At 54.1% G+C, this 26,829-nt stretch overlaps 1 protein-coding gene across 1 annotated transcript; it reads left to right on the top strand.

Annotated features, from left to right (window-relative positions):
• The first annotated feature begins 723 nt into the window (after positions 1-723).
• On the top strand, positions 724-25,575 carry GPR26 (G protein-coupled receptor 26). The gene is made up of 3 exons (XM_026493671.2): positions 724-1,391; positions 11,102-11,215; positions 25,344-25,575. The coding sequence occupies exons 1-3, from the start codon at positions 724-726 to the stop codon at positions 25,573-25,575; spliced, it is 1,014 nt and encodes a 337-aa protein (XP_026349456.1).
• The last annotated feature ends 1,254 nt before the right edge of the window (positions 25,576-26,829 follow it).

The raw sequence follows: 26,829 nt of genomic DNA, 5'->3' as shown, positions 1-26,829 counted from the left end.
GTAGGACCTCCAAGTCAAGGTCTGGCTGGGCTGGTGCTCAGGCTGGGACAGGTGGCACTGAGGCGTGAAGGTGCCCAGGCATCCGTCCCTTTTCTCAGACAGACTTCCTTGACTCAGCCTGTCTTGGACACACAGAGGGGAGGTCTGGAGGGGCGGGGGAGCGGCAAGAAGCCAATCACCCTGCACCTGAGCCTTCAGGGCCGGTTCTCTCTCTCGGTGCGAGAGCGTGTGTGCGCATCAGCGGGGATTTCTGTGATAGAAGCAGCCAGATTCCAGAGAGGGAGAGGAGAGGCGAAGAGGGGGAAGAACCGGAGGGGCGGAGAAAATTGGGGGTGGGCGAGACAGACGGAGAGAACAGCAGTGGGAGAGAGGGAAGAGAAGCGCAGCCAGGAGGGAGAGGCAGAGGGAGCGGGCGGGAGAGAGCGAGAAAGTGGAGGGGAAAGCAGAAAGGGAGAGCGAGCAGGGAGAGGGCAGGACGAGAGAGCCGGGAGCCGGCGGCGGGCGCGCGCGGCGGCGGCGGCGGCGGCGGCAGACCGCGGGTAGAGGGATGGGGTGAGGGCGGCGGGAGGGCGCCGGGCAGCCAGCTCCGGGGCGCGGGCGCGGGGGCTCATGGCGGCGGGGGCCGGGGGGGCGCGGGGCGGCGGCGGCGCGGGGCTGAGCGGCGGCGGGGGCGCCATGGCGGCGCGGGGTGGCGGGCCCTGAGCGCCGCGGCGGGCGCGCACCATGAACTCGTGGGACGCGGGCCTGGCGGGGCTGCTGGTGGGCACGATGGGCGTCTCGCTGCTGTCCAACGCGCTGGTGCTGCTGTGCCTGCTGCACAGCGCCGACATCCGCCGCCAGGCGCCGGCGCTCTTCACCCTCAACCTCACGTGCGGCAACCTGCTGTGCACCGTGCTCAACATGCCACTCACGCTGGCCGGCGTCGTGGCGCAGCGGCAGCCCGCCGGGGACCGCCTGTGCCGCCTGGCCGCCTTCCTTGACACCTTCCTGGCCACCAACTCCATGCTCAGCATGGCCGCGCTCAGCATCGACCGCTGGGTGGCCGTGGTCTTCCCGCTGAGCTACCGCGCCAAGATGCGCCTCCGCGACGCCGCGCTCATGGTGGCCTACACGTGGTTGCACGCGCTCGCCTTCCCCGCCGCCGCGCTCGCCCTGTCCTGGCTCGGCTTCCACCAGCTGTACGCGTCGTGCACGCTGTGCAGCCGGCGGCCCGACGAGCGCCTGCGCTTCGCCGTCTTCACCGGCGCCTTCCACGCGCTCAGCTTCCTGCTGTCCTTCGTCGTGCTCTGCTGCACGTACCTCAAGGTGCTCAAGGTGGCTCGCTTCCACTGCAAGCGCATCGACGTGATCACCATGCAGACGCTCGTGCTGCTCGTGGACATCCACCCCAGGTGAGGGGGGGGCGGGGAGGACTTGGGCGGGGGGTGCCGCGGGAGGGGGACTCGGTTCCAGGAGGGCTCTTGGGGAGGAAGGTGGCCCCAGCGTGCGGCCTCGGGCAGGCCCCTTTGCCACGCACGGAGCCTCCATTCTTTCTTTGGAAAACACAGGTGGGGGGGAGGGACCAGTGCTGCCGGTCTTGAGACAGGTGCCTAGAGCATCCACAAAGCAGGGCCGCCAAAAACGTGGGTGAAACAGTCTGTACGTTTTTTGAAGCCTCGGGGTAGAAAGGAGAGTCCGAACTTTGTTGGACTTCCGATACTTCTTTGATGTGTTTGTCGATTTCCCTTTAAACAGCAGGCGAGAAGGCAGTGATCTCTGTTCAGTGCTTGAGTCCTTTAAAAGGTTCTAATCAGGCCCTGAGAGTGTGGCTTAGATGCTTGGGGAGCCCGTGGAGAGCTCTTCAAGTGGGAACGTCCTGCTCTTCTGGGTCTTTCCTTTCTCTGTGTCTGGCGATGCCTCTGTCTCCTGATCCTGTGTGTGTGTGAGTCCTCGGGCTGCACCCTCCTCTGGAGATCCTTAAAGGAGCATCTGAAGGGCTCTGAGGGAACTGGAGGGGTCTCTTCCTGCTCTTCCCAAACGGCACTGCCCTGCGTCTCCCAGACTCGGAGGCAGGAGGCCCCTGCAGAGGGAGAGTGTCACCCACAAGGCTCCTGGGAAAAACCTGCCCACACCACCTCCACCCTCATCTGGCCACTGTCTCAGAAGGCAGGTTGGGGTGGGCATTTCAGGTGCGGCTACTCCCTAGGAACTCCTGCCATCCCCTGGAGCATCTCGGGGAAGGAAGGAGGAAACTCTTAGCTGAGGTGTCCTGAGCTCACCTTGGCTTTCCTTATGAGATTAGGAACCCAAGGGGGGAAAGAGCTGGAGGTGTCTCTGAGGACTCTGCCATTTTATATTTCATCATTCCAGGGAAGAGCAGGTTTCCCCTCTGTCACCCAGGACCCTGAATCCGGGGGCTTTGGCTTCCAGATGGCGCAGAAAGTGAGGTAGACAGAGAGCTCCTAAGGGGGGGCAGTGAGGGAGCTGGGTCCTTAGGGTGTGAATGCCCCTCCCCACCCAAGGAGAAGTAAGCTCAAGGCTGAGGGGGACAGACCGGAGGTGTCAGTCTGAGCAAAGTTTCCTTCAATGTGCGTTGTTTCTGCCCATGAGCAATAGAAAGAAGAGCCCTTAAACTTCACTGTGTCTGCACATTGCAATGGCATGCACGTGTGTGTTCATCGTTTCACTTCGGAATGGCCCTTCCTCATTCCCTGCCGGGCCAAAGCTTCCAGCCACAGAGGCTTCCCCATGTACGGTATTTACATGTGCATGACCGATAGCACAGAGACACCGGGCCTCTGAACCCATGTGTGTGAATGTGTGAGCTGCATGCATTGCATATGCTCGTGTGTAAACTGCACGTCTAACAGACGGGTCGCCGCACGTGCACACGTCGCAGGTGACATGCACGCACACTGACCACAAAGAGCCCGGGCTGACTCACTGCACGTGTCTGTTCACGGTTCAGTGTCGCTTACGGAAATGTACGGCAGCCACAACTGCAGAGCTACTCCCCTTCCCGTCTCCCGGGCGTGAGGCTCTCACTTTAGACGGTGCATCCCTAGGACTTGACTGGGGCTCTTTTAGAAGCTGAGGGAGTGTTGAACAACCGGGACTAGAACGATTCCTACTGCGGGCCCTCCCACCACGAGTCTAAGCAGAGAAGGCGTTGAGCCAGGAAAGGAATCCGTCCTTATTCAGACCGGTGTAAATCCCATCCCTGCTGTCCTTCCCCGTTCCAGAACTGGAGGGGCCATGGCTCCTTTTTAGCCCATTTAGGATATAGGGCCGTTTCCACTCTTGCAAATCTGTCACTGACTCCAGGCTAGCATGCTCCCTCTTTTCCCCTCTGGGGGAAGCTTGACCTCTTTGAAGCCCCGGGCTGCTCTCAGGAGCCCTGATTCCCAGTGTCATGAGGCCCTGGCTGGGGAGAGGAAGGGCTTCTGGGGCAGCGGTGGCCCTCAGCCAGTTCAGACAGGCCCCACTGGCCGAGCGCCGGCCTGAGGTTATAGCGTAGCAGGCACATGTGACAGCACTGTCCCTTCAGGGAACCCCACCTGCCTTCTGTGCGGAGACAGGTCCCCAGAGCGAGAGGGTGGGTGACGGCCACACAGGAGGGCACCAGCTTCCTCACAGCTGATCCACAGCCTTCTTTCCCGGCAGCTCCAAACTCTTCCTCTCCACAAATGAGAAACTGCAGAGCTAGCTCGGTCTGACGGAGAAGGCTGCCCCTCGAACCTCCAAGCCCTAGGCACGAAGGCTCCAGAAAGATCAGCCAAGCCTCCTGGGCTGGTTTGGTGCTGACAGCCAAGGGAACTGGGGGATCAGCAGAAGCCAGGCGTCCTTATCGGGACAGCCAGGGCAGCAGGTGGAGTCTTCGCTTGCTGGAAGTTTCCTTAACAGCCACCACACTAATGGCCTCCTGGGACTTAATTAGAAGGGGCCCGTTTGGAGTTCCCTGAGGCCCAAGGTGACGTTTGTCAGAAAGCTCCCTGGTGGGGCCTGCTTTTCCCACAGAGTGCTTAACGCCGCCGTGAGTGGCAGGCGGGGCTCCTCTGTTTCAACACTGCCAAAAGATCAGGGGCCCTCTGTTTTAAACTAAATCTGTCCTGAGAGACATTCCCCACATTCCGTCTTCCTGTGGTGGTTTTGCAAGTTGTGACATTGGTAAAGCAATTAGGAATTCCTAATATTTATTACCCACCTGGTCCTCCGATTGCTCTGTTTGCTTGGTTCTGTTCTCCCAAACCACAGCTCCGGACGAGTGGGGAGGGGGGTCCTCTCTCTGGTGTTGTCGGTGGCGTGGGCTTTCACCTGACGTGGGGCAAAGGTAGGGTGCCGGGGCATCCCTGCTCCCCCAGTCCAGCTGAGGGCCGCCGCTCGCCAGGACGGGTCAGTGACCTCACAGTTGGTGAAGCGCACTCATCTTTGTGACCAGGGTCTGCGGAGGATTGGCTAAGGGGCTGGCCCTGGAGGGCGTCCAAGCTGTGGCATAGGAGATGGAAGGGCCCATGGAGGTAAACCTCACTGTGCCACTGGTTTTACAAGTGAGGAAACTGGGAGACCCAGGGAAGGAGGGCAGGGCACTTGCCTAATTTAACAGATCGAGAATGTGGCTCAAGCCAAAACTTGTGCCCAGTTCTGCCCCTAAGATTTCTAGGTGGGACAAAAGTGCAAATAGAGGCTCACAAACCATCTATATAAATATTTAGAAGTTCTAAATTAAGCTTACAAACTGTTAAATGAAATATGTTCTATCCTCCTACCTTGACAAGTATACATTTATAACCCTCTGCAGGGCTGGGTTCAAATTTAGAATTCTCGGGCTCCTTGGAGTTCAGCCTCGTCCATGGTGGGGAGAGCTGACAGCTCAGCTCCAAGCACACGGCCCCGGCCTCTCCTCCCCACCCCTGGCTCTACCCAGCACCGCGAGGAGCCTCCACCCCTCAAACCCTAAGCCGAGCATACCTGCGGCATTTTCCACCCTCTCGGCTATGGGCCTGGGGAGGGTGCCTGCTCACATTCTGCAAGCAGGAACGGGGCATCTGGGCAGGGAATCCTGGGTTCCAGGTACTTGGAGCTTGATCCAGAGTGGATGATGTGGGCTCTGGGTGGGCACATGAAGTCTTGATTTCTTGGGGGGAGGGGCGTGGTCCCCTCACTATCCAGGACCCAGGACAGGGCCCCCTCTTCTGAGATCTGAGGACAGGACTTTTCACACTAGCGTCCTGACCCCAGACCCAAGGTCTGCTCCATCACCGGTCAGCCTGTTCCCTGGCCTTTTGTTTTGTTCTTTTAAAAGCCAGCAAACAATCTGGATTGCCCTGGGAGTACTTGGAGCATGCGCTCAGGACCGACTGCGGTCATCTGGGGACCATTCAGGGCCAGACCATTGTGTTGGGCATGGCGGTGTCTGGGACTGGAAGATTTTGGCTGTGATTGCCTCGTTTATTCACTTCAGATATTCCTGGCCTTCTCTGTTCATTCTGCCATTTATTGATGCCTACTGGGGAACATCTCTCTGGCCGCACATGTCACGATGCCAGAAAGCCCATCTCTTTGTCACAAAGAAGCGGTGGGAAGCCCCACACTGATCCACTCACTTGTACTCCGGGAGAAGATTGCTGGACAGAGAGATTTGGGGCCTCTCACCCTCTGCACTGCAGAGTCAGCGTACAAGTCTGAAGACTCCAGCTGCTACCGCTGTGCCCAGAACAATCCGGAGAATGCATTCATGTGGCTAGACGCAGCTTGCTTATTGCTCTGTGATCCTATGGAGAGGAGTAGGATCTGGGGGAAACACCCCAGATCTTGGAGTCAGGAGTCCCAGTTCTGTCCTGAACTCATTGTGCCACCCTGGGCATGGCATAAACCCCACTGGCCCTCTGTGCCCTCATCTGCAAATAAATAAAACAACAGCTCACAGGGCTACCAGATTTCAAGGAGCTCAGTTTTGCAAAGCTATGGTGGGGAACAAAAATGAGAGCGAGTGCAGAGTGCTTTTATTCTGTTGTTCTGGGCACAGGCGAGATGCTCTCATACTGTGCTTCCCAATAATAAACAAGGGGGGTGCCCTGCTGCCTTGTCCTCCTTCTCCTGCCATCTCCCTGCCTTACCTGTAAATTGGGGGAGCTCTGGGCAGGGAGGATGGACCCGTCCTCTCGCAGGAGTTCGGGGAAGCAGCCGTGTGGTTCCTGACCAGGAACACCAGACCGGGAGTCAGTAACTGGGTGTTGACTCTGCCAGCATCTCACTCTCTGGGGCCGGGGCGGGGCACGTTCCTCTCTTCTCTGAGCCTCGTTTTCTCCATCTGTGAGCTGGGTTGGGTGGATGAGGGCGTTTCCCATACTACACATGACCGTGTGACCGTGGGGTCCAGCCAGTCTGTCCCAGAGCAGAGACATGACTAAGCCCATGTGGGTGCTAACCCAGACACGGCATCCGCCTCAGACACCTGCAGCGATACCAGGGGCTGTTAAGACAGTATCCACTGGGTTCCTGGAGGCCAGAGAGGGTCACAGAGCCAGCACGAGAGTCAAGATTCAGCTCCGACCTCCTCCGGCATAGCCCCTGGTTACAGCCGTTTCTGACTCTCTGTCTCTCTCTCTGTCATAATTGCCTAGGGCAGAGAGAAAACTTGTGTAGTGGGGGGGGGGAGCCCTGTGGTTTTGGAGTTCAAGATAGTACTGGAACGTGGTAATCGTTCAGTAAACATGTTGAATGGATAATAATCGTGGTTAGCATTTACTGAGTGCTTACTGAGTCAGGCGCTGTCCTAGGTACTTTTTGGATGTTAATCTCACTAAGACCCTAGGAGATACATACTCTTAGAATTGTCATTTTAGAGATGAAGAGGCTGATGAACAGAGTGGTTGTGTAACTTGCCTAGAGCCACACAGCAATTAAGTGGTGAAGCCTGGATTTGAACCCAGACAGCGGGCTCTGGGGCCACACGCTTACTACCACACTATTAACGAGAAAGGGCTCCAGGCTAGTGGAAGCTTTCACGGCCTTGCTTTGTCCAATCGGCTCAAGATTTTTAAGGCTCATTTAAAAAAACCGGTGTCAGAACAGGTTTCTACCATCATCTCTTTTGAGGAGGTCACTTAAAAAAATGATCGAGACTTAATTTTCTAAGACGTCTTTTTAAGGGTTCATCACTTCATACCACATGGACTTGATTGGGTGTTTTCTGGATGTCAGATATCGAGCTTTGAACTGCGGACACCCACAGAAATACTGTGTCTGCAGAGTGCTTGCCATTTAATGTTTCCTGTTGTATGAAGCTTTGCAAGAACAGAGAGAATTATTCCCCATAGATTTTTACAGTGCACAGCAGTGACGTTGATCATTCCAGCCTGTACAGTGTCCATTTTATTCCTTTAGGGTCACTGAAATATGCCTGTTTATCCTTCCGAAGCTTTTACCGATAGCTGCTTTTAAGTATTCCTCACGTCGTTAAGGAAGGACTATCTGGTGCGGTGGGGAGAGGGGAGACAACTAGGTCCTCAGCTCGCAGCAGTGAGTGCAGTCCCTCCTGGGGGTGTCGGAGGACGCTCCTCACTCCTCAAGAGCTTGCTAGCTAGCTGATGAGTCATTTCTGTCCCTGATAAATGGTAGCTCTAGTTATAGCCATTATGAAATTCCCCTTGGATAAATGAGGAGCAGGATTCAGAGAGACTGAGTGACTTCCCCAAGGCCACACAGCAATGAGGGCAGAGCTGGGCCTAGGACACCTAACTCAGAACTCCTTCATTCATTGGGGTTATTCTGAAGCATCCAGAAATGGACCATATCGTCAGGATCACAGATGGGAGGAGGGCCCAGCCCCAGTGCCACCATCGGTTTCTTTGGGGTACCCTTGATGTGGTGCTCATTTTAGGGGATGCCTAGCATGCCCTACTCCTCTCATGGGGTGAGTGTACCATGATGGCTCAGGACACCCAGCTCGTGTCCCAAATCTCCACCATTTCTCAAGTCAATTACATGAATGTTTGGGGGAAATATTTCAATGCTAAAACAAATGGGCCTGTGTTATAGAGAATATACCAAACTTACTGTGCCCTAGGGTGACCACTGTCCTGGTTTGCCGAGTACTGACGGGGCTCTCTGAGGACACAGGAGTTTGAGTTTTGAAACCAGGACAGTCTTGGGCAGACAAAAATGAATCAATTACTTCATGGTACCCAGACCTCCCAGGTGGGGACCTGTGACTTCTCTCCGCGCCCACCCATATCACGCACATGTTACAAGAGCCAGAGGACGTTCATAGAAGACTGCAGAGACCCGAGTATAAATGAGGAGCTAGGAGATTAAGACTGACTCTTGCTCTGTGACCTCAGGCAAAGTCTCCCAGTCCTCCTGCCCCGTCGGCTGTGTTCTTCAGATTTTCTGGATAAGATGACGCCCTGGTGCATCCCAAGGGGCTTGTGAAGATCCCTACTAGTTGGGAGATGACACTCAAGCTTCCAGAGTCAGATGACCTGGGTTCAGATCCTGCCATCACCTGGGGCAACCGACTGTCCTCGTTTGCTCTCGATGGAGGGGGGGGTTTCCAGTCCAGTCTCCAGGCGAGACTTTCCAGGACAGTCCTGATTACCCAGGACAAGCTGGTCATCCTAGCACCACTACTCACCAGCTGTGTGATCTTGAGCAACTTACTAAACCCCTCTGGGCCTCATCTGCTTATCTGAAAAAAAAAAAAAGATTATAGTTGTATCAATCCTCAATGTATAGCGATGTGAGCATCAAATAAACTGAGGCTCAGGAACCTCCATCAAAGTGTCTAAAATGCAACGGGTTAAAGCCTCGAGAAATGTGGATTGTTACTAATATTAGTTATTAGAAATTAATTAGTAATGTGATTTGATAGCAATCCTTTTCCAGCCAGTGTGAAACCTGTTCGTACCAAACCAAACTCCAGTTCCCAACTCTACATTCCCAGGCAAGGGGAAAAAGTCCTGCAAGAATTTCAGGGGCCTTCAATCCAATCTAACATGGAATCGTCCATCTGTGATCGGAAATACGGTGAAGAAGAGTTTTGATTCAGTGTTTGTGGAAGGAAGGGGAGGCCGCCCTGGCATTCATGCTGCGTGTGAACCTGGCTCATGCACGTTCTCTCTGCTCCTTGCTTTCCCTGAACGGACTGGCCTAATTCTGGGGCCAGGGCTCTATAGTCAGGGCCTACTTTGGCCAGGTTATCTCCACTTCCTGGGCAACTCTGTCTAAGGTCTTCCTCCTTGTTCATTTTGGAATGACGTGATTTATTTTATTTTTTTAATTATGATATGTTAGTCACCACACAATACATCATTAGCTTTTGATGTAGTGTTCCATGATTCCTCGTTTGCATATGACACCCATGGCTCCATGCAATACGTGCCCTCCTTAATACCCTTCACCAGGCTGCCCATCCCCCCACCCCTCTCCCCTCCAAAACCCTCAGTTTGTTTCCCTGGGGTCCATAGTCTCTCATGGTTCGTCTCTACCTCTGTTCCCCCCCCGCTTCATTTTTCTCTTCCTTCTCCTACCCATCTCCCTGCTGTTCCTTATGTTCCACAAATAAGTGAGACCATATGATAATTGTCTTTCTCTGCTTGACTCACTTCACTTAGCATAATCTCCTCCAGTTCCATCCATGTTGATGCAAATGTTGGGTAATTTTCCTTTCTGATGGCTGAGTAATATTCCATTGTGTATATGGACCACATCTTCTTAATCCAGTCATCTGTTGAAGGGCATTTCGGCTCCTTCCACGGTTTGGCTATTGTGGACACTGCTGTTATGAACATTGGGGTGCATATGGCCCTTCTTTTCACTACATCTGTATCTTTGGGGTAAATACCCAGCAGTGCAATTGCTGGGACATAGGGTAGCTCTAAAAATAAACAGTAGATGGGGCACCTGGGTGGCTCAGTCAGTTAAGGGTCTGCCTTTGGTTCAGGTCATGATCTCAGGGTCCTGGGATCAAGCCCCACATCAGGCTCCCTGTTCAGTGGGGAGTCTGCTTCTCCCTCTCCCTCTGACCTTCCCCCCAACTCATGCTCACTCTCTTTCTCTCAAATAAATAATTAAAATCTTTAAAAAAAAATAAATATGTGGGCAGAACAACTGCCCACATGGAATCCCATGGGACGGAGCATGTAAGACCTAACGGCCGGATGGCTCTTCGCGTTCTCTGACGGTGGTGACAGACAGCTCACTGGTGCTCATGAATCACTCTGTGGCTGCAGGAAGTGGGCGGCACAAACCACTTCTCTCCGTTGGCACGAGATGTCAGTTCTCGAAAGTCCCTGGGGCCAGGGGAGTCACGACCAGGGTGTGGTTAGAAGCCTAGGCAGCAAGCTCCTGATTCCATCCTCGAAGCTGTGTCCCTGATTTCTCAGAGACCTGACAGTCTCTTAGCTTCACTGAGCTTGGTCCCTGAAGGAACCCAGTGACTTCTCCCTGTGACCCCCTAAGGTAGGGCCTATAGCTCCAGGCAGGGCTGAGGCTTTGGGATGGAAGACCCGGGACTGAAGGCGTGGAGGAAAGGAAGAGTCCAGGTCAGCCCAGGTAGAAAGGACCAGCTTTGAGAAACACGGACAAGGGTTCCAGTCCTGTCTCCATTGACCAGCTGAGCAAACTGTTTGGCTTCACTGAGCTCGTACTCTTCACGGTAACACAGGGCAGGCGAAACCCACGTGGAAGGTGGAACACACCTGGCAGGATGAATATTGGTAAAGACAAGCATCACAGATAGCACTCAGAGAATGTAGACTCTGGCGCTGGCATATAGCAAGTGGTCGGTGAATTTCATGGGCAGTAATAATGCAAATTTATACTTATTTGCACTTGGGCACTGTGCTAACGGCTTTATCTGCTTTATGTATTGAACGCATCTCGTGCATCTGTGTGCTTTTTGCATTTAATTCTCGAAAGAGCCCTTGGTGGCATTTTATTATACTACTATGCACATTTCACAGATGATGACCCTGAGGCTTAGCGATGCCATGCGTGTCCAAGGTCACATGCTGATGGCTGGGACTTGACCTCAGGTCTCTCTGGCCCCTCCCTGAGTCCCTGCACTCAAGGCCCGGCCTGTGTTCATTCATAACAAGTCATCCTCCCGTCTCTCGCGCAGCGTGCGGGAGCGCTGTCTGGAGGAGCAGAAGAGGAGACGGCAGCGGGCCACCAAGAAGATCAGCACCTTCATAGGGACCTTCCTCGTGTGCTTCGCGCCCTACGTGATCACCAGGTGAGCCTCACTGGCGGGACCGGGGCTTTAGGGGACAAAGCAGGGCCCGCATGACCTGGAGCAGTCACCGGCCTCTCTCGGACACATGTTTCCAGACGGTGTGCTGGGGGTGACCGTGAACTGGACAGGTTTGGTGAGAAGGAGGATGCCTGCTTTTTCTCTTCAGCCTTCAGAACCAGAAGGAATGGGAAAGACTCCCAAATCACATCGTCTAACCCTGCAGCCTCGGCCCCAGCCCTAAGTGGCCTGAAGGGAAAGGAAAGGGGAACAATGGACAGAGGAAACACCCTGCTCTCGTTGGGCTCCTATTGCCCACGGAGCACGGTGTGGCCCCGTCCCCCGGGCGTCCTCCGCCTGGACACCCTGGTCGACAGCGGGCACCACATGCCATCGGCACAGGGCGCAGGGATCCTGCTCCGTGCCCAGCCGGGTAGGCCTGTCTGTCTCGCCGCTCTGGGGACCTCCCGCTGTTCGTGCAGGCGCTGTGAGCTGGCCACCTTCGTTCCCATCTGCAGCCCCCCCACCCACCCCGTGCTCCGAGGCGCAGCTCGCTGGCCGTGGGGCCGTGCGTTCCCAAAGCCAACCTGCTCTAGCTGCAGGATTTCTCTCATGCTGTAGCCAGGCAAAAAATACCATCCCATCAGTTTTGCACACTGGATGGGAAAAAAACCCCACAACTCTGTATCCGGCCGGGCTTAGCTGTTTGGGAAGTTGATAATGAAAGGGGACTTTGTGATGTTTAATTAGGAAGTGGATGTTGAGCCTGGGAAGTAGGATTTGTGCAGGGTGTGTGTGTGTGTGTGTGTGTGTCTGTGTGTGTGTGTGTGTGAGAGAGAGAGAGAGAGAGAGAGAGAGAGAGAGAAATTGAAGAGGACACAGCCCAGTATCCCAGCGTCCCACGCCATGCGCTGTCCTCGGCTGGCAGGGGGAAGGGACCCCCTGCCTTGCTGTCCCCCGGGGCGGGCTTGCATGCTCTCGGGAGGAGGAACCCACCGTAGCCAGGCCTCCCGGTTCCTCCCGTCCATCCCTATGCTGAGCTGACATCTGGTTCCCTGGAGAAATCCCCACTTTCTTCAGCCCCTCCTCCTAGGGGCCCTGCTCGCCCAGGGCAGCCCCTGGCTTTACTCCTCTTGGAGAGTCTTCCATTGTCTTTTCACAGCCGCTTCCTCTGGGGGAAATCTTGCTTTGCACGTTGGACCTGGGACAGCCTGCAGGTCCCTGGATAGGTCTGACCTGGGCAGAGCAGAGCCATCAGTTCTTACTTCTAGAGCCGGTGACTAGACCTTCCCAATACTGACAATTTGAGTGGGATCCCCTTTGTGGTGGGGCTGCTCTGTGCATTGGAGGCTGTTAGCAGCCCTGTGTCTTCTACCCATGACTCGCCTCTACTTCCCTCCTGCTCCGCGTTCACGACTAGAAATGTCTTCAGACACTGCCCTGGGGATCAGCCTCCCCCTGGGTGAGAACCCGTGGTCTAGACACGCCACACCCAGCCAGGACGCCAGAGCTTGCATAGATCAGGTTTTCCAGCGGACATGAAGCCCAGGCAGAGGCAAGTGGGTTTCTGTTGCTGTCCCAGGGTAGGGCCCCAGGGTGGTGACCAGCATGGGCTCTGGAATGTGCCCACCTGGGTTCAAACCACAGCTGTACTTCTTCCTGCTGTGTGACCCTGGGCCAGCGGTATCACCTCTCTGAGCCTCCAGCCTCCCATCGAAGTGAGCAGTGCCTGCCTCTTTGGGCTGTTTTGAGGACTGAAGGGCTTTGAGCGTGGGGAGCGTGGGCAGCACAGGCCTGGCGTGGATGACGTCTGTGGTTGGCACTCCCTCCCTCGTACTACGACTGGCTGGTGCGTGCAGTGAGGGGACTCAATCCAACCAGGAAGGAGGCAGTGGGAGGGGAGGGCAGGCAGACAGCTCTCCTCTTAGGTCCCACAGGAAAGGGGACCTGTGGGCTAATGACAGGAACTTGAACCCTCGGAGGAGAATAGGTAATGTGGTTCCAGCTCTAAACTATTGGATTTTTCTCTGGCTTAATCTCATTTCCCAACAAAATTTTCCTTTTTTTCTGATTATAGCTTGGTTCCTCTAATGGTGCCCAGAAAATAACGTTTCAGTAAAATTGATGGTAGATTCACAATGCAATATGTTCCCTCCAAATGGATTTGATGCATTTGGGGTTTTTAAAAATATTCGCAAAACCATTCATCTTTTATGGGGATGAATGGCAACTTAGCAAGGAGAAAAAGCTATGCCCGGAAAACCTCATACATCCAAATAGTCTGGCGAAGCCACCCCCACACCCACTACCACCAGCGACCAGCTCCTGGCTTGACTTTCTTTTTTGGGGGTGCTGGTAAATTTTAATTTTTTTTATTGAAGTATAAATGACATACGGTGTTATATTAGTTTCTGGTGTATAATTCAGTGATTCAACACTTCTGTGCATTACTTGGTGCTCATTGAGACAAGCGTACTCTTGACCCCTTCTTTCTATTTCACCCATCCCCCGCCCACCGCTCCCCTCTGGCGACCACCACTTTGTTCTCTGTATTTAAGAGCTGTTGTTTTTGTCTGTCTCTTTTTTTCTTTGTTTCTTTTTTGTTTCTTAAATTCCACATACGAGTGAAATCATATGGTATTTTTCTTTCTTTCCCTGACTTGTCTCACGTAGCATTATACGCTTTAGCTCCATCCATGTTGTTGCAAATGGCAAGATTCCGTTCTTTTTATGGCTGAGTAATATTCCACGGGGTGTGCGTGCGTGTGTGTGCGTGTGTGTGTGTGTGTATCACATCTTTTTTATCCATTCCTCAGTCAGTGGACACTTGGGTTGCTTCCATATCTTGACTATTATAAATAATGCTACTATGAAAAGAAGTGTTCATATATCTTTCCAAATTGGTATTATTTTCTTTGGGATATAGCCCCAGTAGTGCAATTACTGGATCATATGGTAATTCTATTTTTGATTTTTTGAGGCATTTCCACACTGTTTTCCACGGTGGCTGCCCCAATTCGCATCCCCACCAACAGTGCACGAGGGTTCCCGTTTCTCCACATCTTCGCCAACACTTGTTATTTCCCATGGTATTGATTCTAGCCATTCTGACAGGTGTGAGGTGGTATCTCATCGTGGTTTTGATTTGCATTTCCCTGACGATGAGTGATGTTGAGCTTCTCATGTGTCTTTTGCCCATCTGTCTGTCTTCCTCGGAAAAATGCCTGTTCAAGGTCCTCTGCCCATCTTTTAATTGGATTATTTGTTCTTTCTGTGTTGAGTTGTGTAAGTTCTTTATACATGTTGAATATGAACCCTTTTTCGGATATGTCACTTACAAATATCTTCTCCCATTCCGTAGGTTGCCTTGTCACTTTGTTGATGGTTTCCTTTGCTGTGCAGAAGCTTTTTATTTTGGTGTAGTTCCAATAGTTTAATTTTGCTTTTGTTTCCCTTGCCTGAGGAGACAGATCTAGAAAAGTGTTTTTACGGCTGATGTCAGAGAAATTACTGCCTGTGTTTTCTTTTAGAAGTTTTATGGCTTCAGGTCTGACATTTAGGTCTGTAATCCATTTTGAGTTTATTTTTGTGGGCGGTGTAAGAAAGTGGTCCAGTTTCATTCTTCTGCATGTGGCCGTCCACTTTACCCAACACCCTGTATTGAAGAGACTCTCTTTCCCCCACTGCCACCAGCCCACCCAGCTCCTGTCTTGGCTTTCTTATGTGAGCAAAGGAACCATCCTAAGCAAACCTCATAAAATATGCAGACATTCCCTCATTTCATTTCGGCACACATTTCTCCAGCACCTTCTCTGTGCAGAGCATAAAAAAGACCCTGCAGAAGGAGGTCCTGCCAGAGACCCCCTCTGTGGAGACACTGACCCCGTAGATATGGGCCTCTCACCCGGACAGAGCACTATATCATGTCATCTGATAGGGACAGGGTCCAATGGTTCTGAGGCCGGAGGGAGCTCTCCTGGCTGGAGCTTTCTGGACCAGCCTTGTGAAGTGGGTTTGGCTATGCTGGAGGGACGATCCAAGCAGAAGGGACAGCATGAGCCAGGTTTAGAGCCCTGCATGGTGTTTACCCATTACCCAAGTTTAGAGCACTTGAACATGGCCTGTCTGAATTGAGATGCTCTGTAGGTAGAAAACGCACACTGAGTTTCCATGGCTTAGCATGACCAAATATATATATTCAATATAATATATTAATAATATTAACAATATTGTATAATCAATAATCAATAATTACATATAATCAATTATTATCAATAATATAATCAGTAATACATATAAAATATGTATATGCACACACACTTTATATTGATTCCATCAAGAATAGTGATACCTTGGATTAAATAAACTATACAATTAAATTTAATTTCACCTGTATCTTTTCACACCTGTGGCTTGCCTTCTCTTCCTACTGGACAGCACTGGTCTGTAGTCAGTCTGGGGTATGAGGTGTGCTGATGCCCTTCCTCCCAGCACCCTCTTCCCTTGCCCTTTAGCTTCTCATATCACCGTCCTTCGCTGACCAGGAACCCCCGGGACCCCCAGTCCTGCTATGCTGCATGAGTGCTCAGGACACTCTGCCTCACTTGCTTCCCTGTCCAGGGTCCTGCTCCATATCAGAGTTTATCTGGGAGCATACATGGAGTGGCCAAGTCACTGTCTCCCTCCACCTCAGGTGCACCGAGGCAGGGGCTCTTGGACGGCTTGAATGGGGGGACATCAGGCCCCAACAAGGGTGGCAGGGAGGCGAGTTTGTGGCTGGCACATAGTTAGTCCCCATGAAATTATACCCCTCTTGGAACCACCTGTCCCATCCCCACACGACATGAGAAGAGGTTCTGATGAGGTGTGTAGTGTTTATGGTCACGGGAGGCCCCAGGCACACGCCCCGGGCATAGGCCAGCATGCTCTTCACATGGAGGGAGTTCTGTGGGCTCCAGGGGTCTCCTGGGTGTGGCCCGGGTCACATCAGAACCACACTTTCACAGCCACGGGGTCCACACTGCCAAACAGGGTGGGCTGGGGCAGGATTTGCTCTCATACTCACCCCCAGAGAACCTGCCCCAAACTCTCCCATCCTGCTTAGAGCCCGGCCAGGAACCACACACTGGGTGCAGGGAGCCCATCAGGTAACCAGGCACGGCGCTCAGCTCTGTCCGTTGCCACCAACACTGGAATGCCGGTCGCTTCTGGTGGTGACGGATTCTCCTGCTCTTCCCAGCCGGGTTTCCAAGTGTCCACTTGACCTCCCACCTCAGAAGGAGCTGAAGACAGACCCCACTCCCGAAGTGTAGTTGAGGATTTAACCTCTTGCAGGAAGTGATTCCTTGCGGAGAACCTAGAGCCGGGGGTATTGGAAGGGAAGGTCCCTTCGTGGTCTCCCATCCAGGGAGCGCAAGCTGGTTGCGCCTTGCGGGCCAGCGGGTACCCACGGCTGGTGGCAGCTGAGCGCCTGCCGAGGGGCACCGTGAAGCCAGGCCGGGAGCGGTGGGAAAGGGCAGTGAGTGAACGCCTCCCCTGCCTCAGAAGACGAGGCGCAGGCTGTGTGGTTTGCAAACTTGGCTTCACATTAGCATTATCTGGAGAGCTTGAGCCCCCGAACCCCACGCAGACCTCACACTGGACCAGTTTAGTTAGCAGCCCCGGTGTGGCGCCTGGCATTGGTGGTTTCAAATCTCCCAGGGCATTCTAATCCTGAGTGGTGTTGAGAACCACAGGTCCAGTTCACACACTCACTCTCACACACATGCACACTCACACACAAGCATGCACACACACACTTCACTGATGAGGAAACGAGCCTGGGTTGTAGGGACCATTGCATTGCCTAGACTCTCGCACCAAGTCCATGGTGGAGCTGGGCCTCCCGCCTCAGTAGGCTGCCTACCAGCTCTTCAGACTCTCAGAAAGCTTGGTGGGTCTTCACAGACCCCACCTCTCCCCTGCTTTCTCACGCGCGTCTGTGGCTGTGGCATTAAAACGTCTGGCATGCAGATTGCTCCCTGACTCCCTTCCCCTGAACCCTCTTACCCACGGGGAGAGACGACCTTGTCAAATGACCACGTGGTATTGGGATTCTCCAGAGAAACAGACACGTAGGATAGCTACATAGGGAGATCGAGGGACAGATCGTAGGATAGCAGAGAGAGTGTGAGAAGTCCCCCAATCTACCCTCTGTAAGCCGGAAACTCTGGAAAGCTGGTGTGTGATTCAGTTTGAATCTGCAGGCCCAGCCACTGGGAGAGCTGATGGTCTAAGTCGTGGCCCAAGAGCTGGAGAAGCTGAGACCAGATATCCCAGCTCAATCAGTGAGGCAAGAAAAAAAAAGGGGCGAATTCCTCTTTCCTCTGACTCCGGCTCTATTCACGTCTTCAACAGATCGGCTGAGGCCCACCCAGCTGGGGAGGGCAACCTGCTTTACTGAGTCTGCTGATTCAACCGCTAAGCGCATTTGGAAACACCCCCACAGATTCACTGGAAGGTTTAATCTAGGCATCCGTGGCCAGTCAAGCTGACACGTGACACTAACCATCACACAGGTGCTCCTGGACTCAGGCCAGCCGGCCGCCCCTCAGCAGGCCTTGTGGAGAGCCACCCTTCCCTGGGACAGGCCGAAACTCTGGGAACAGGGCAGGGGTGGGCCCTGGAGAGTTCCCGAGCTCAGGGAGAAGGAGGTCACCTCCTTGGTCAAACAACACAAGCTCTCCTGGGGGCAGTAGGCAGCTGTGTCTCTCTGACCTGCCAGGTGCTTGGTTGATGAGGGTCCCAGTGACTTGAGCTCAGGGGCGGCGGGGCCCTAAAGTAGCAACCAGAATATGAGGCCAGTGGGGTCCCTGCCAGGGGTCAGGTCCCCGGGGTGTGTAGGGCTCCTGGGTTCATGAGGGATAACAAGCCCCAGGAGGCAGCGTGTTGGGCAGAGGTGGGCTTGTGGGAGCTAAGAGTTACGTTCTGGGACCAGGTTAGCCGGACCTGACATGGCTGTGCCTTCCGGCCACTTTCATGTTATCCTCCTGCACCCTGCGCTGCTCCCAAGGGCTGGGCTGGGCAAGCCCTGTGAGCGACACCCTGCAGATGGGGGAACTGAGGCACAGAGAGGGAAGGAATTGCAAAGATCATCGTGCTCACGAGGCACAGGTTGCTGGGCAGCCTGAGCCCAGTCTCGGCCAGCCACGGAGCGGCCCCGGCGACTCTCTGGGTACAGCACCAACTCTTTGCTCTCTGCCTCGCTCCCATGCACGGAAATGACGGTCAAAACCCCCAAGGCGGCAACTGGCTGACCATGTGGAATTCGGAGAGGAAAAGCTAGGAACCAGCTCTGACTCCAGAACGAATCCTGTTGAGCCCCACCTCTGTGCCCAGACCTGCGCCACCCTCCCTGCCTAAGTCTCACCCTCATTTTGAGGTGAGGATACTGAGGCTAAGACAGGTTCTAGGCTCGCCCGATCCAGTCATTGACTCAGCTGGGGTTCCAGCTCCAGTCTGCCCGTGCAAGGCCCTCGTGCTGCACTGCTCTGCTTCTCCTCTGAGAACACAGGGGTTCCCGCCCTCCTTCCAGGAGGAAGTAGGAAGGTACTGTGTGCTGTGACCCACTCAGATGCAGAAAGATGCAGTTTGGGGGATGAGTGGGAGCCAGCTGTCCAGGTGTCACTTAAACCCGTCATTGAGCTACCAGCTGGGAAGCTAGTATTTGCCCCCACTCTGCAGTGACTGTCTATCCACATGGTCTGTTTTCCACTTGCACCCATCCAGCCTTACAGATGGGGACGTGTGCAAGAGGGCGGGTCCGTGTCGGGACCGCCGTGGTGAACGCTGGGAGCTGGCAGAATTGGAATGCTGGAAAAGAGAAGGGGCTTCTGCTGTGACCTCTGCCACCTTTTTGAGTTGATCAGGAAAGATCTGGCTGGCTGGGGGGGGGGGTCCCCATCTATTCCCATCTCCCTGATAACTTTCTTAGACAGGAAGGCATCATTCTTGGGTCAAGAACCATTCAGGTCTTCAAATAGGTTCTCAAGCTCCCCTTCTTGGAGAACTCGAAGTCTTGATAGCTGCACCTGTCACCTATCATGGGACACCTGTAACGCACCTCGGGGTTACCAGTACGTACCTGATTGCACTTAGTACAGCTCTCCTGCAAGGTAAGTACTAGAATCCTTGTCTTACAGAGGTTCAGAGGTGAGATGAGTTACCTAAGGTCACAGGAGTAACAACTGGCAGGATTAAGGGTTAAAGGTCAGTGTCAAGCCTGTTGGCAATAATTTAACCTTGCAGCCATGCTGTATCTCCAAAGCCTGGGGACCAGGCAACGGGAACTACAGAGACGCCCATCTACGGGGTAGAAGCCCATTCAAATTCCTACGCCCAAGCAGGTCCGGGTGAGCCCAGACACAGCACCCGACCCCTATGGGGAAAGGCAGGTAGAAGTGGTGGGTTTGCATGGGGTCACCTCTGACCACCTGGCTGACCGCAGCTTGGGTAGACCTGGAGTAGGGCCCAGAGGCCATCAGCTCGGGCAGCGGGAACCATCCATAGACTTGGCTGGCACAGCGCGGGCCGTGCAGCAAATACCTTTCAGGAAGACAGTTGCACCAACTGTCCCAACCAAAGAGCCACTTGGAAATCTCCACCTTCACTCTTAAGGGGAGTGGCTACCTTCTGACACACACTCCCGGTGGCTCCCAGGTCCTTAGAGCCCTGATGGGTCACATTTGGCTTTTTCCAAATGTTTGAGCAGGGTCTGAAGATCCACAACAGATCCTCAACCAAAAGCTCTAATTAAATTTTTCTGAATTCAAATTCACATGTCTAGAAGCATTCGTAAGGCTATTATCTCTGCAGCGACATATGCTTACGGATAATTACGGTTGTCCCAAATCACCAGAGTGCGGCTTTGAAGCATTAGTGGACCTGACAGCACATTGTTCTGGCTTTTCAAAGTCACGGAATTATGTAGATGGCAGAGGGGTTCAATGAGCAGATGGTTGTCCAGTGTTAATATTCTTTTAATAAAATGTCTTCTAGTCTAATATCTCGTGAAAATGTAAAGTGTCAGCTTATTACTTACAGGTCTCCAAATACAGAAGCCAAGTTCTCCAGGAGTCTTGGGAAGACGTCAGGCTGGCTTCCCAAAGAATGTTCTGTGGCCCATGTCGCCTTTGGTGCACAGCGAGTGTGTGTGTGTGTGTGTGTGTGTGTGTGTGTACAGGGTGTGTGCACGGCAGCGGGGGGAGTAGAGAGGAAGGAGGTACTGAAGGTGTACAGAGAGGGCACTAATTTACTGCTTTACGTGCAAGAGTTGAAGGTACAGGCCTTTGTACCCTGGAACGGGGTCGAGGAGCTGGGAGGGGCATCCCGGCACCAGACAGGCACGTGCTCGCTGGTGCCCACAGCCCAGGCTTCAACTCCTGGTTTTTCCACATCCAGGCCGTGTGGCCTTGGCACACCACCGTGCCGTGGTTCCTCCTCTGGGCAGTAGAGGGGCCTCTGTCAGGGGCTTGAGACAATGTGAAGCGGCCGTCAAAGCCTTGAGCCCCGGGGGAGCCGGAAGGGGAGCTGGGTCTACAGCTGCTGCTATTACTGGTCCTGTCCTCCCCCCACAATTTCGTTTCCTTGGAGATTCTCATTGTCGAGCAGAATGGAGACACTGGTCTCTCTGGAGGTTCAGAGAATGTCTTGGAGTTCTGGCAAAGGTACCCCCATCCTCCCTTCAGGCAGAACTTCCAGGCTGCCGGGTGGGGATGAGACCTGGGGGTGAAGGGTGAGGGGGCGGGGGCTTCTGGGCCTCATCAGCCCTCTGCGGTAACAGCTCGCGCAGGGACCTGCCAGTGACCCAGATCAGGGGCCTCCTGCCAAGACAGCGGAGCATGGCTCCCTGGAAGAATCCCCCCAGTGAATGCCGGGCAGAGGGGTGCAGAGGTGGGGCCAGGCACCGCGGACTGGCGGAGTGAGGCGCAGGGAGGGGGTCTGCGGGGATCTGCTGTGCGTCACCCTGAGTCAGAAGAATATCCATGCCTGGGCTCTGCTTCCTATGTGTGCACAGGCCCCATCCTGCGGCATTTCACACCTGCCCCCATCCTGGCAGCGCTCGGACACCCCCGGGTACTCGCAGCACATCCCTGAACCACCTGTGGCAGAATTACCTGGCGTGCTGGAAAAGCAGCGTCCTGCCCCTCTTCCCCCTCCCCAGTCTGCCCTGTGGACCCAGAGTGTGGCCTTCCACGCTGGGGGATTTGAGCGGGGAGCTGTGTCAGGGCCGTCGGGGGCAGGCCCGTGTGCATTTGGAGCACAGAAGCATAAACATTTCCCCCCCCCCCCCCAGCAGAGCCCGCTGGCAGAGGTTTTCCTGGTTTGTATCCCAGGCAGTAAAGGCATGGAGAGTCACTTTGGTGCTTAATGGAAGGTCAGGGATGGGCGGCAAGGAGCTCTGCTTCCTGCAGGTCGAAGACGAGGCAGTGTCCAATGCTTCTGCAAACCCTGGGCTCCACCTTGCCGCACACAGAGCTCTGGGAACAGAGTGGGGCTTGGTACCCTGTTGTGTTATTATAGTCACAGACAGCCGGCCCTGCCTAACTGCCCCCTGCCGCCCCAGGGGCTTCCTCACTGGGTGTGTATTCGTCTCCCAGTGCTGTCGGAACAAGCTACCCCTGAGTGGCTTAAACAACAGAAGTGTGTTGTCTCCGTTCGGGAGGCTAGAAATCCAAGATCAAGGTGCTGGCAAGGTTGGCTCCTTCTGAGGCCGGGGATGAGGCAAAACTTGTTCCAGGGCCCTCCCCTGACTTCTGGTGTCTGCTGTCAGTCTTTGACATTCCTTGGCTTCTAGAAGCATCCCCCAGTCTCTCTACCTCCCTCTCCCTATGGCCTTCTCTCTGTGTGACTCTGTGGCCAAAGTACCCCCTTTATAGGGACACCGGTCATATTGGTTAGTGGCCTACCCAACTCCAGGCTGACCCCATCCTCACTGATTTCGTTTGCAACAACTCCACTTCCAAATAAGGTCCCACTCTGAAGTACTGAGGGTTAGGACTTCAACATAGGGATTTCAGGGAGACAGTTCAACCCACAGCAGGTGATAGAACAAAGGGAAACGAAGTCCTGCTTTATGAACACCTGAGCCCAATAATCCCTAAACTCGGGGCTCTCAGGTCAGAGCCGTCCAGGGCAGGAGAGGGGAGTTCAATCATCCACCACGTGCTTTTCCTTTTCACTAAAGAGAGAAGAGGCACAGCAGCAGGAACCTTCAGCACACAGTGACCTTGCCCTCACGGAGAATAAGACTGATCAGACCAGTAATGCCCCTTTCCTGGAGGGGAGGGGGCTCGGAGGGGCTGAGCGGAGCTAGATCTGGCATAACATGGGCTGGAGGGTTCCCTCTATACAGGGTCATCTGGAGGGGGCCGCCTGGTAGCCCTGCCCAGATCTAGAATGAGAAAGCAGCCGTCGTGGCAATGTGGAAATCCCGGCCCCTTCTCAGTCCCCTCGAATAAATGGGGACTTAGAACTGTAAGAGCTACGTTGGCGCAAAGCCGGTCACAGCAGGTGCACAGCGTGGGGCAGGGGCCACGTGCTCAGGAGGTGCAGGGAGTGGGTCTGCCGGTCACATGCGAGCATGGGAGGGGGTGGTGCCCCACCAGAGCCGCGTCCAGGCCTGTGCTCATCCAGCACATCTCTTTGCCTGGAGGCCCTGATGAAGGCCACTCACTGGCTTTTCAGAGCAGGAGTCATTGAGTGTGCTGTGGTCAGGGGCAAGTGACAACGTTCCGGGCAGCGCGGAACCGTGGAGAAGGGGTTCTTGGGCTGGGAGAGATGGAGAGCTCATCTTGTCCCGTCTGCGGTGCTGGATCTGAGTCCCTTTAGTCAGCACTCAGGCTGCAGGTGGTGGAACCGGGTTTCCACGTAGGAGCCGCTGGCTCTCTGAGCCTGGATTTCCAGGTCTGTGAAATGGGAATGATGCCCGCGCTACAGGATAATTGTAAGAGGAGAGACTGTGCACATCAAGTACTTTGCCCAAAGGAGACACGCAACGGGGAATTATCGTTACTGAACCCGGCAGAGAATTGAGACTTTACATAAAATCTCTGAGAATCAAACGAAATAGATTTTATCTCTTAATTATCTAGCGGTGAAATCTTACATGGTCCCGAATCACTTTATTAAACTGTGAAATCTACAGAACGTGCAAATAATAATGTTGATCTTGCTGGATGGTTTAATGATATTTGGCTCTTTTAATAAGTCCTCTCGGGAGAGCCAAGAACGCTAAGACTGAATTTAGCGACACAGAGGAGAGCAGACGTTTTGGAAAAGCCGTTCGGCATCACATAGCAACAATGTGTTGGCATTCAGCTATTTCGTTGTTATTATCAGGTGTGAATTCTAAATTCAGAGTTTTTGTCCCCTTAAAGTCATCACTTCCCAAAATAGGTTTCTTAAAAGTGCAGCTTTCCCAAATGCTAACAGCTCCATTCCTCATTCAGGCTAACAAGGACATGAGCAGAAATGAGGCCACATTCTCCCACGAGGTCAGAGGGCAAGGGTAGCCCATGGTTCTCGAAACAGGAAGCCAAATGGGAGGGTTTCAGAATGGGTTCATTAAGGGTCTGTTCAAAAAGGGACATTTGGGTGGCTCAGTAAGTTAAGTGTCTGTCTCTGGCTCCTGTCATGATCCCGGGGTCCTGGGATCGAGTCCTGCGTCAGGCTCCTTGTTCAGTGGGGAGTCTGCTTCTCCCTCTGTCTGCCGCTCCCCCTGCTTGTGCGCTCTCTTTCTCACTCTCTCTGGCAAATAAAGAAATAAAATATTTTATAAAGGGGGGAGGCATGGCAATGGAGGTTTGAACCCTACCAGCTTTCTCCTCCTTCCCTTCATGAGCTTGTCCTCACAACCTCGGCCCAAAGAGAGTCAGGGAAAGCACTCAGGTTGGCCGTGCAGAGTGACCGCCTGAGTCAGTCCTTTCTGGGGCCTCACCTGGGCAGCCCACCACACTGAGAACCACGGCTGCCTGCCATCCTGCAGACAGCCCTGCCCCAGGGGAAGACAGGTGCCAGATCCCAGTTAGACAGCAGGTGCCGGACCTTCCTCTCTCACTCCCTGCTGTGTGATGCTGGGCAACCCCTTCTCCTCTCTGGGCCTCCGTTTCCTCATTTGGCAGTGGGCAGGGAGAGGGTAACTCAGGATCTCCAAGCTGTGGCCTTTTCTACCTTATATCCATGCTGGATGAGGTCCAAATATGGTCACCGGTGCTGGACACTCTTGAGAAAGAGTAAGAGGCTTGATTTGGGGGGGGGGGAATTCCATTGACACAGAGGAAGGCCTTCACTTCCTCACAGCCTGGTGTTAGCCCCACTGAATGGAGCTGTTCGATGGGCACTGGGGGACTTTCAGAAAAATGCCCCTTTGAGACATGGGCTGTATCTCCCACGTATCATGAGGGCACTCGAGGGGACCCTGGCTGCTGTTGTGGCCAAGGGCCACCAGAATTGCAACCCTGGGAAGAGGCCTTTGTCACCTGCGGCTTCTTCCTGATTCAGGACGTACTCTGAGCTTTGCAGAACGGTTGCAAAATTAATCTCAGCCCTCCCTCCCAGGCAGCCTTCTTAGGAGGGCAGAGCTGGATTTGACGCAAAGAATCAGTCTCTTCTAGTCGTAGAGATGATCTTATTCAACCTCCTCCTTTTTCATATAAAACCTACAGGCCCGAGGAAGGGAAATGACTTGCCCAGGGTCACATAGCAGGACAGCAGCAGAGCTGGAGCCAGCAGCCAGGCCACTCTTAGCCACTAGCCTATTTCTTAGGTAAGCCTGGGTTCCAGAGTCAGACAGACCTGGGTTCAAATCCTGCCTCTACAGTTTACTGGCCGTGTGACCTTAGGCAAATTACTCAACCTCCTTGGACCTCTATTGCCTCACGCGTGAATTGGAGACAGTCACATCTCGCCGGGTTCCACGGTCACACGTGTGAAGTGCGTTGTTACTCCAGGAGCTGGGGTGAACTGAGGGCCTGCTGCACCGTCCAGTCCTGCTGTTGCTGTAAGGTGCTGTCTAGGAGGCAGTCCCAGAGAAGCTGCGGCTTGGCCGGGGAGGGGGCTGGGCTCTGGGTAACAGGCTCCTGTGTCTCCGCAGGCTGGTGGAGCTGTCCTCCTCGGTGCCCATCGGCTCCCACTGGGGGGTGCTGTCCAAGTGCTTGGCCTACAGCAAGGCCGCGTCGGACCCCTTCGTGTACTCCTTACTGCGACACCAGTACCGCAAAAGCTGCAAAGAGATTCTGAACAGGATTCTGCACAGGCGCTCCCTCCGCTCCTCGGGCCTCACGGGCGACTCCCACAGCCAGAACATTCTGCCGGTCTCGGAGTGAAGGACGCCGTTCTTGCTGGACACCGAGGAATGGCACAGTTGGTGAGAAGCGGGGAGGGAGGGCTCGGGGTCCCGGGTGGACACCTCCAGCTGCCACCCACCTGGCCGGCCAGCCAGATTCCAGGACGGTTCCCTGGCTCGCAGGGGCTCTGAAGTCTGCTTCCCGGTTCCTTGAGGGCAGAGCTTGGACTGTCCCTCCTTTGCACCAAAGGACGACCGTGGTTATGCACTCTGGGCTTTTCTTTTGGAGAAGCCCCTTGGAGCTCCTGGACTCCCCAGATACTCCCCAGGAGTGACGCTGAGTCCAGTCATGATCAAGGACACGCAGTGCTGGTGGCAGGTGGGGAAGCATGGCGTCCACCTGCTTCCTAGCCACTAGGCATTGGGAGCCATGCTGAAGAATAGTGGTGGTCTCCAGGGGACATCAGTCATGCTGAAAGTGAGGTTGGCAGTGGCCATTCGGCCTTATGTCCAGCATGGCTACTCTTCTCCACATGGTAGTGGTGGCTGCTTTAACCCAAATATTATCCAGCTGGTACTCACTAAACTGTGCTCTGCTGGGACTCTTGGGACCCTGAGCCCAAGGGGAAAACGTTTAACAACTAGCGGCTACCCCATTGTTGCCGAGCAGCGGTCTTAGAAATGGTTCTGTTGGATTAAATCTGGTCCCCCACTTTCCCGCAAAAGCTAACGTTCGTGTGTGTAGACAATCTTAGCATGAAAATGGTTTAAATAGGCAGGCAACACATGTATTAATGTTCTTGGAGGTCTGACCTTGAAGTCACCTTCTTCTGATTCACACATCATAACTGTTGGAGCCAAGGAGAGGCAGGAGGAAGGTGGCAGCCTGGTGCCCCCACCCCTGGTTACGACCTGAATTTGTAGGAGGCCTTTCACCTTGTCTCACACATCTTACCCGCACATCCTGTGAGAGGCACCCGCAAGAACTGACCTGAGCAGGGTTCGAGCGTTGGTTCTAAGGCACTGGGTTCCATGGTCCTAGTGGGTCCACATCTAGTCTCCATGAGTCTATCAACAAAAAGTCGAGGCTGTCCCAGGTGATCAAGAAAGTGCCCTGTGTTGATGAAGGGAGGGTGACATTTTTGTCAAAAATGATAACTTCAGTACCTATGCCAACCCATTAGCAGCCTCATCTTGAGTTACGGAAGCCAAGGTGAGTGGGCTGTGCTTTCTACCCATCCGTCTTTATCATTTTGGATGAAGTGTGAATGCTAAGAACAGTATTTCTCGGTCC

Source organism: Ursus arctos, unplaced genomic scaffold (genome assembly GCF_023065955.2).
Source record: "Ursus arctos isolate Adak ecotype North America unplaced genomic scaffold, UrsArc2.0 scaffold_7, whole genome shotgun sequence".
Lineage (NCBI taxonomy): Eukaryota > Metazoa > Chordata > Mammalia > Carnivora > Ursidae > Ursus > Ursus arctos.
Note: the sequence above shows the minus strand (reverse complement) of the source record. Positions and strands in the feature narration are given on the sequence as shown.

Coding starts and splice junctions, on each gene's coding strand:
- GPR26 (XM_026493671.2), top strand. CDS start 724: ATGAACTCGTGGGACGCGGGCCTGGCGGGGCTGCTGGTGGGCACGATG. Junction 1,392..11,101: donor CTCGTGGACATCCACCCCAG/GTGAGGGGGGGG, acceptor TCTCTCGCGCAG/CGTGCGGGAGCGCTGTCTGG. Junction 11,216..25,343: donor GCGCCCTACGTGATCACCAG/GTGAGCCTCACT, acceptor GTGTCTCCGCAG/GCTGGTGGAGCTGTCCTCCT.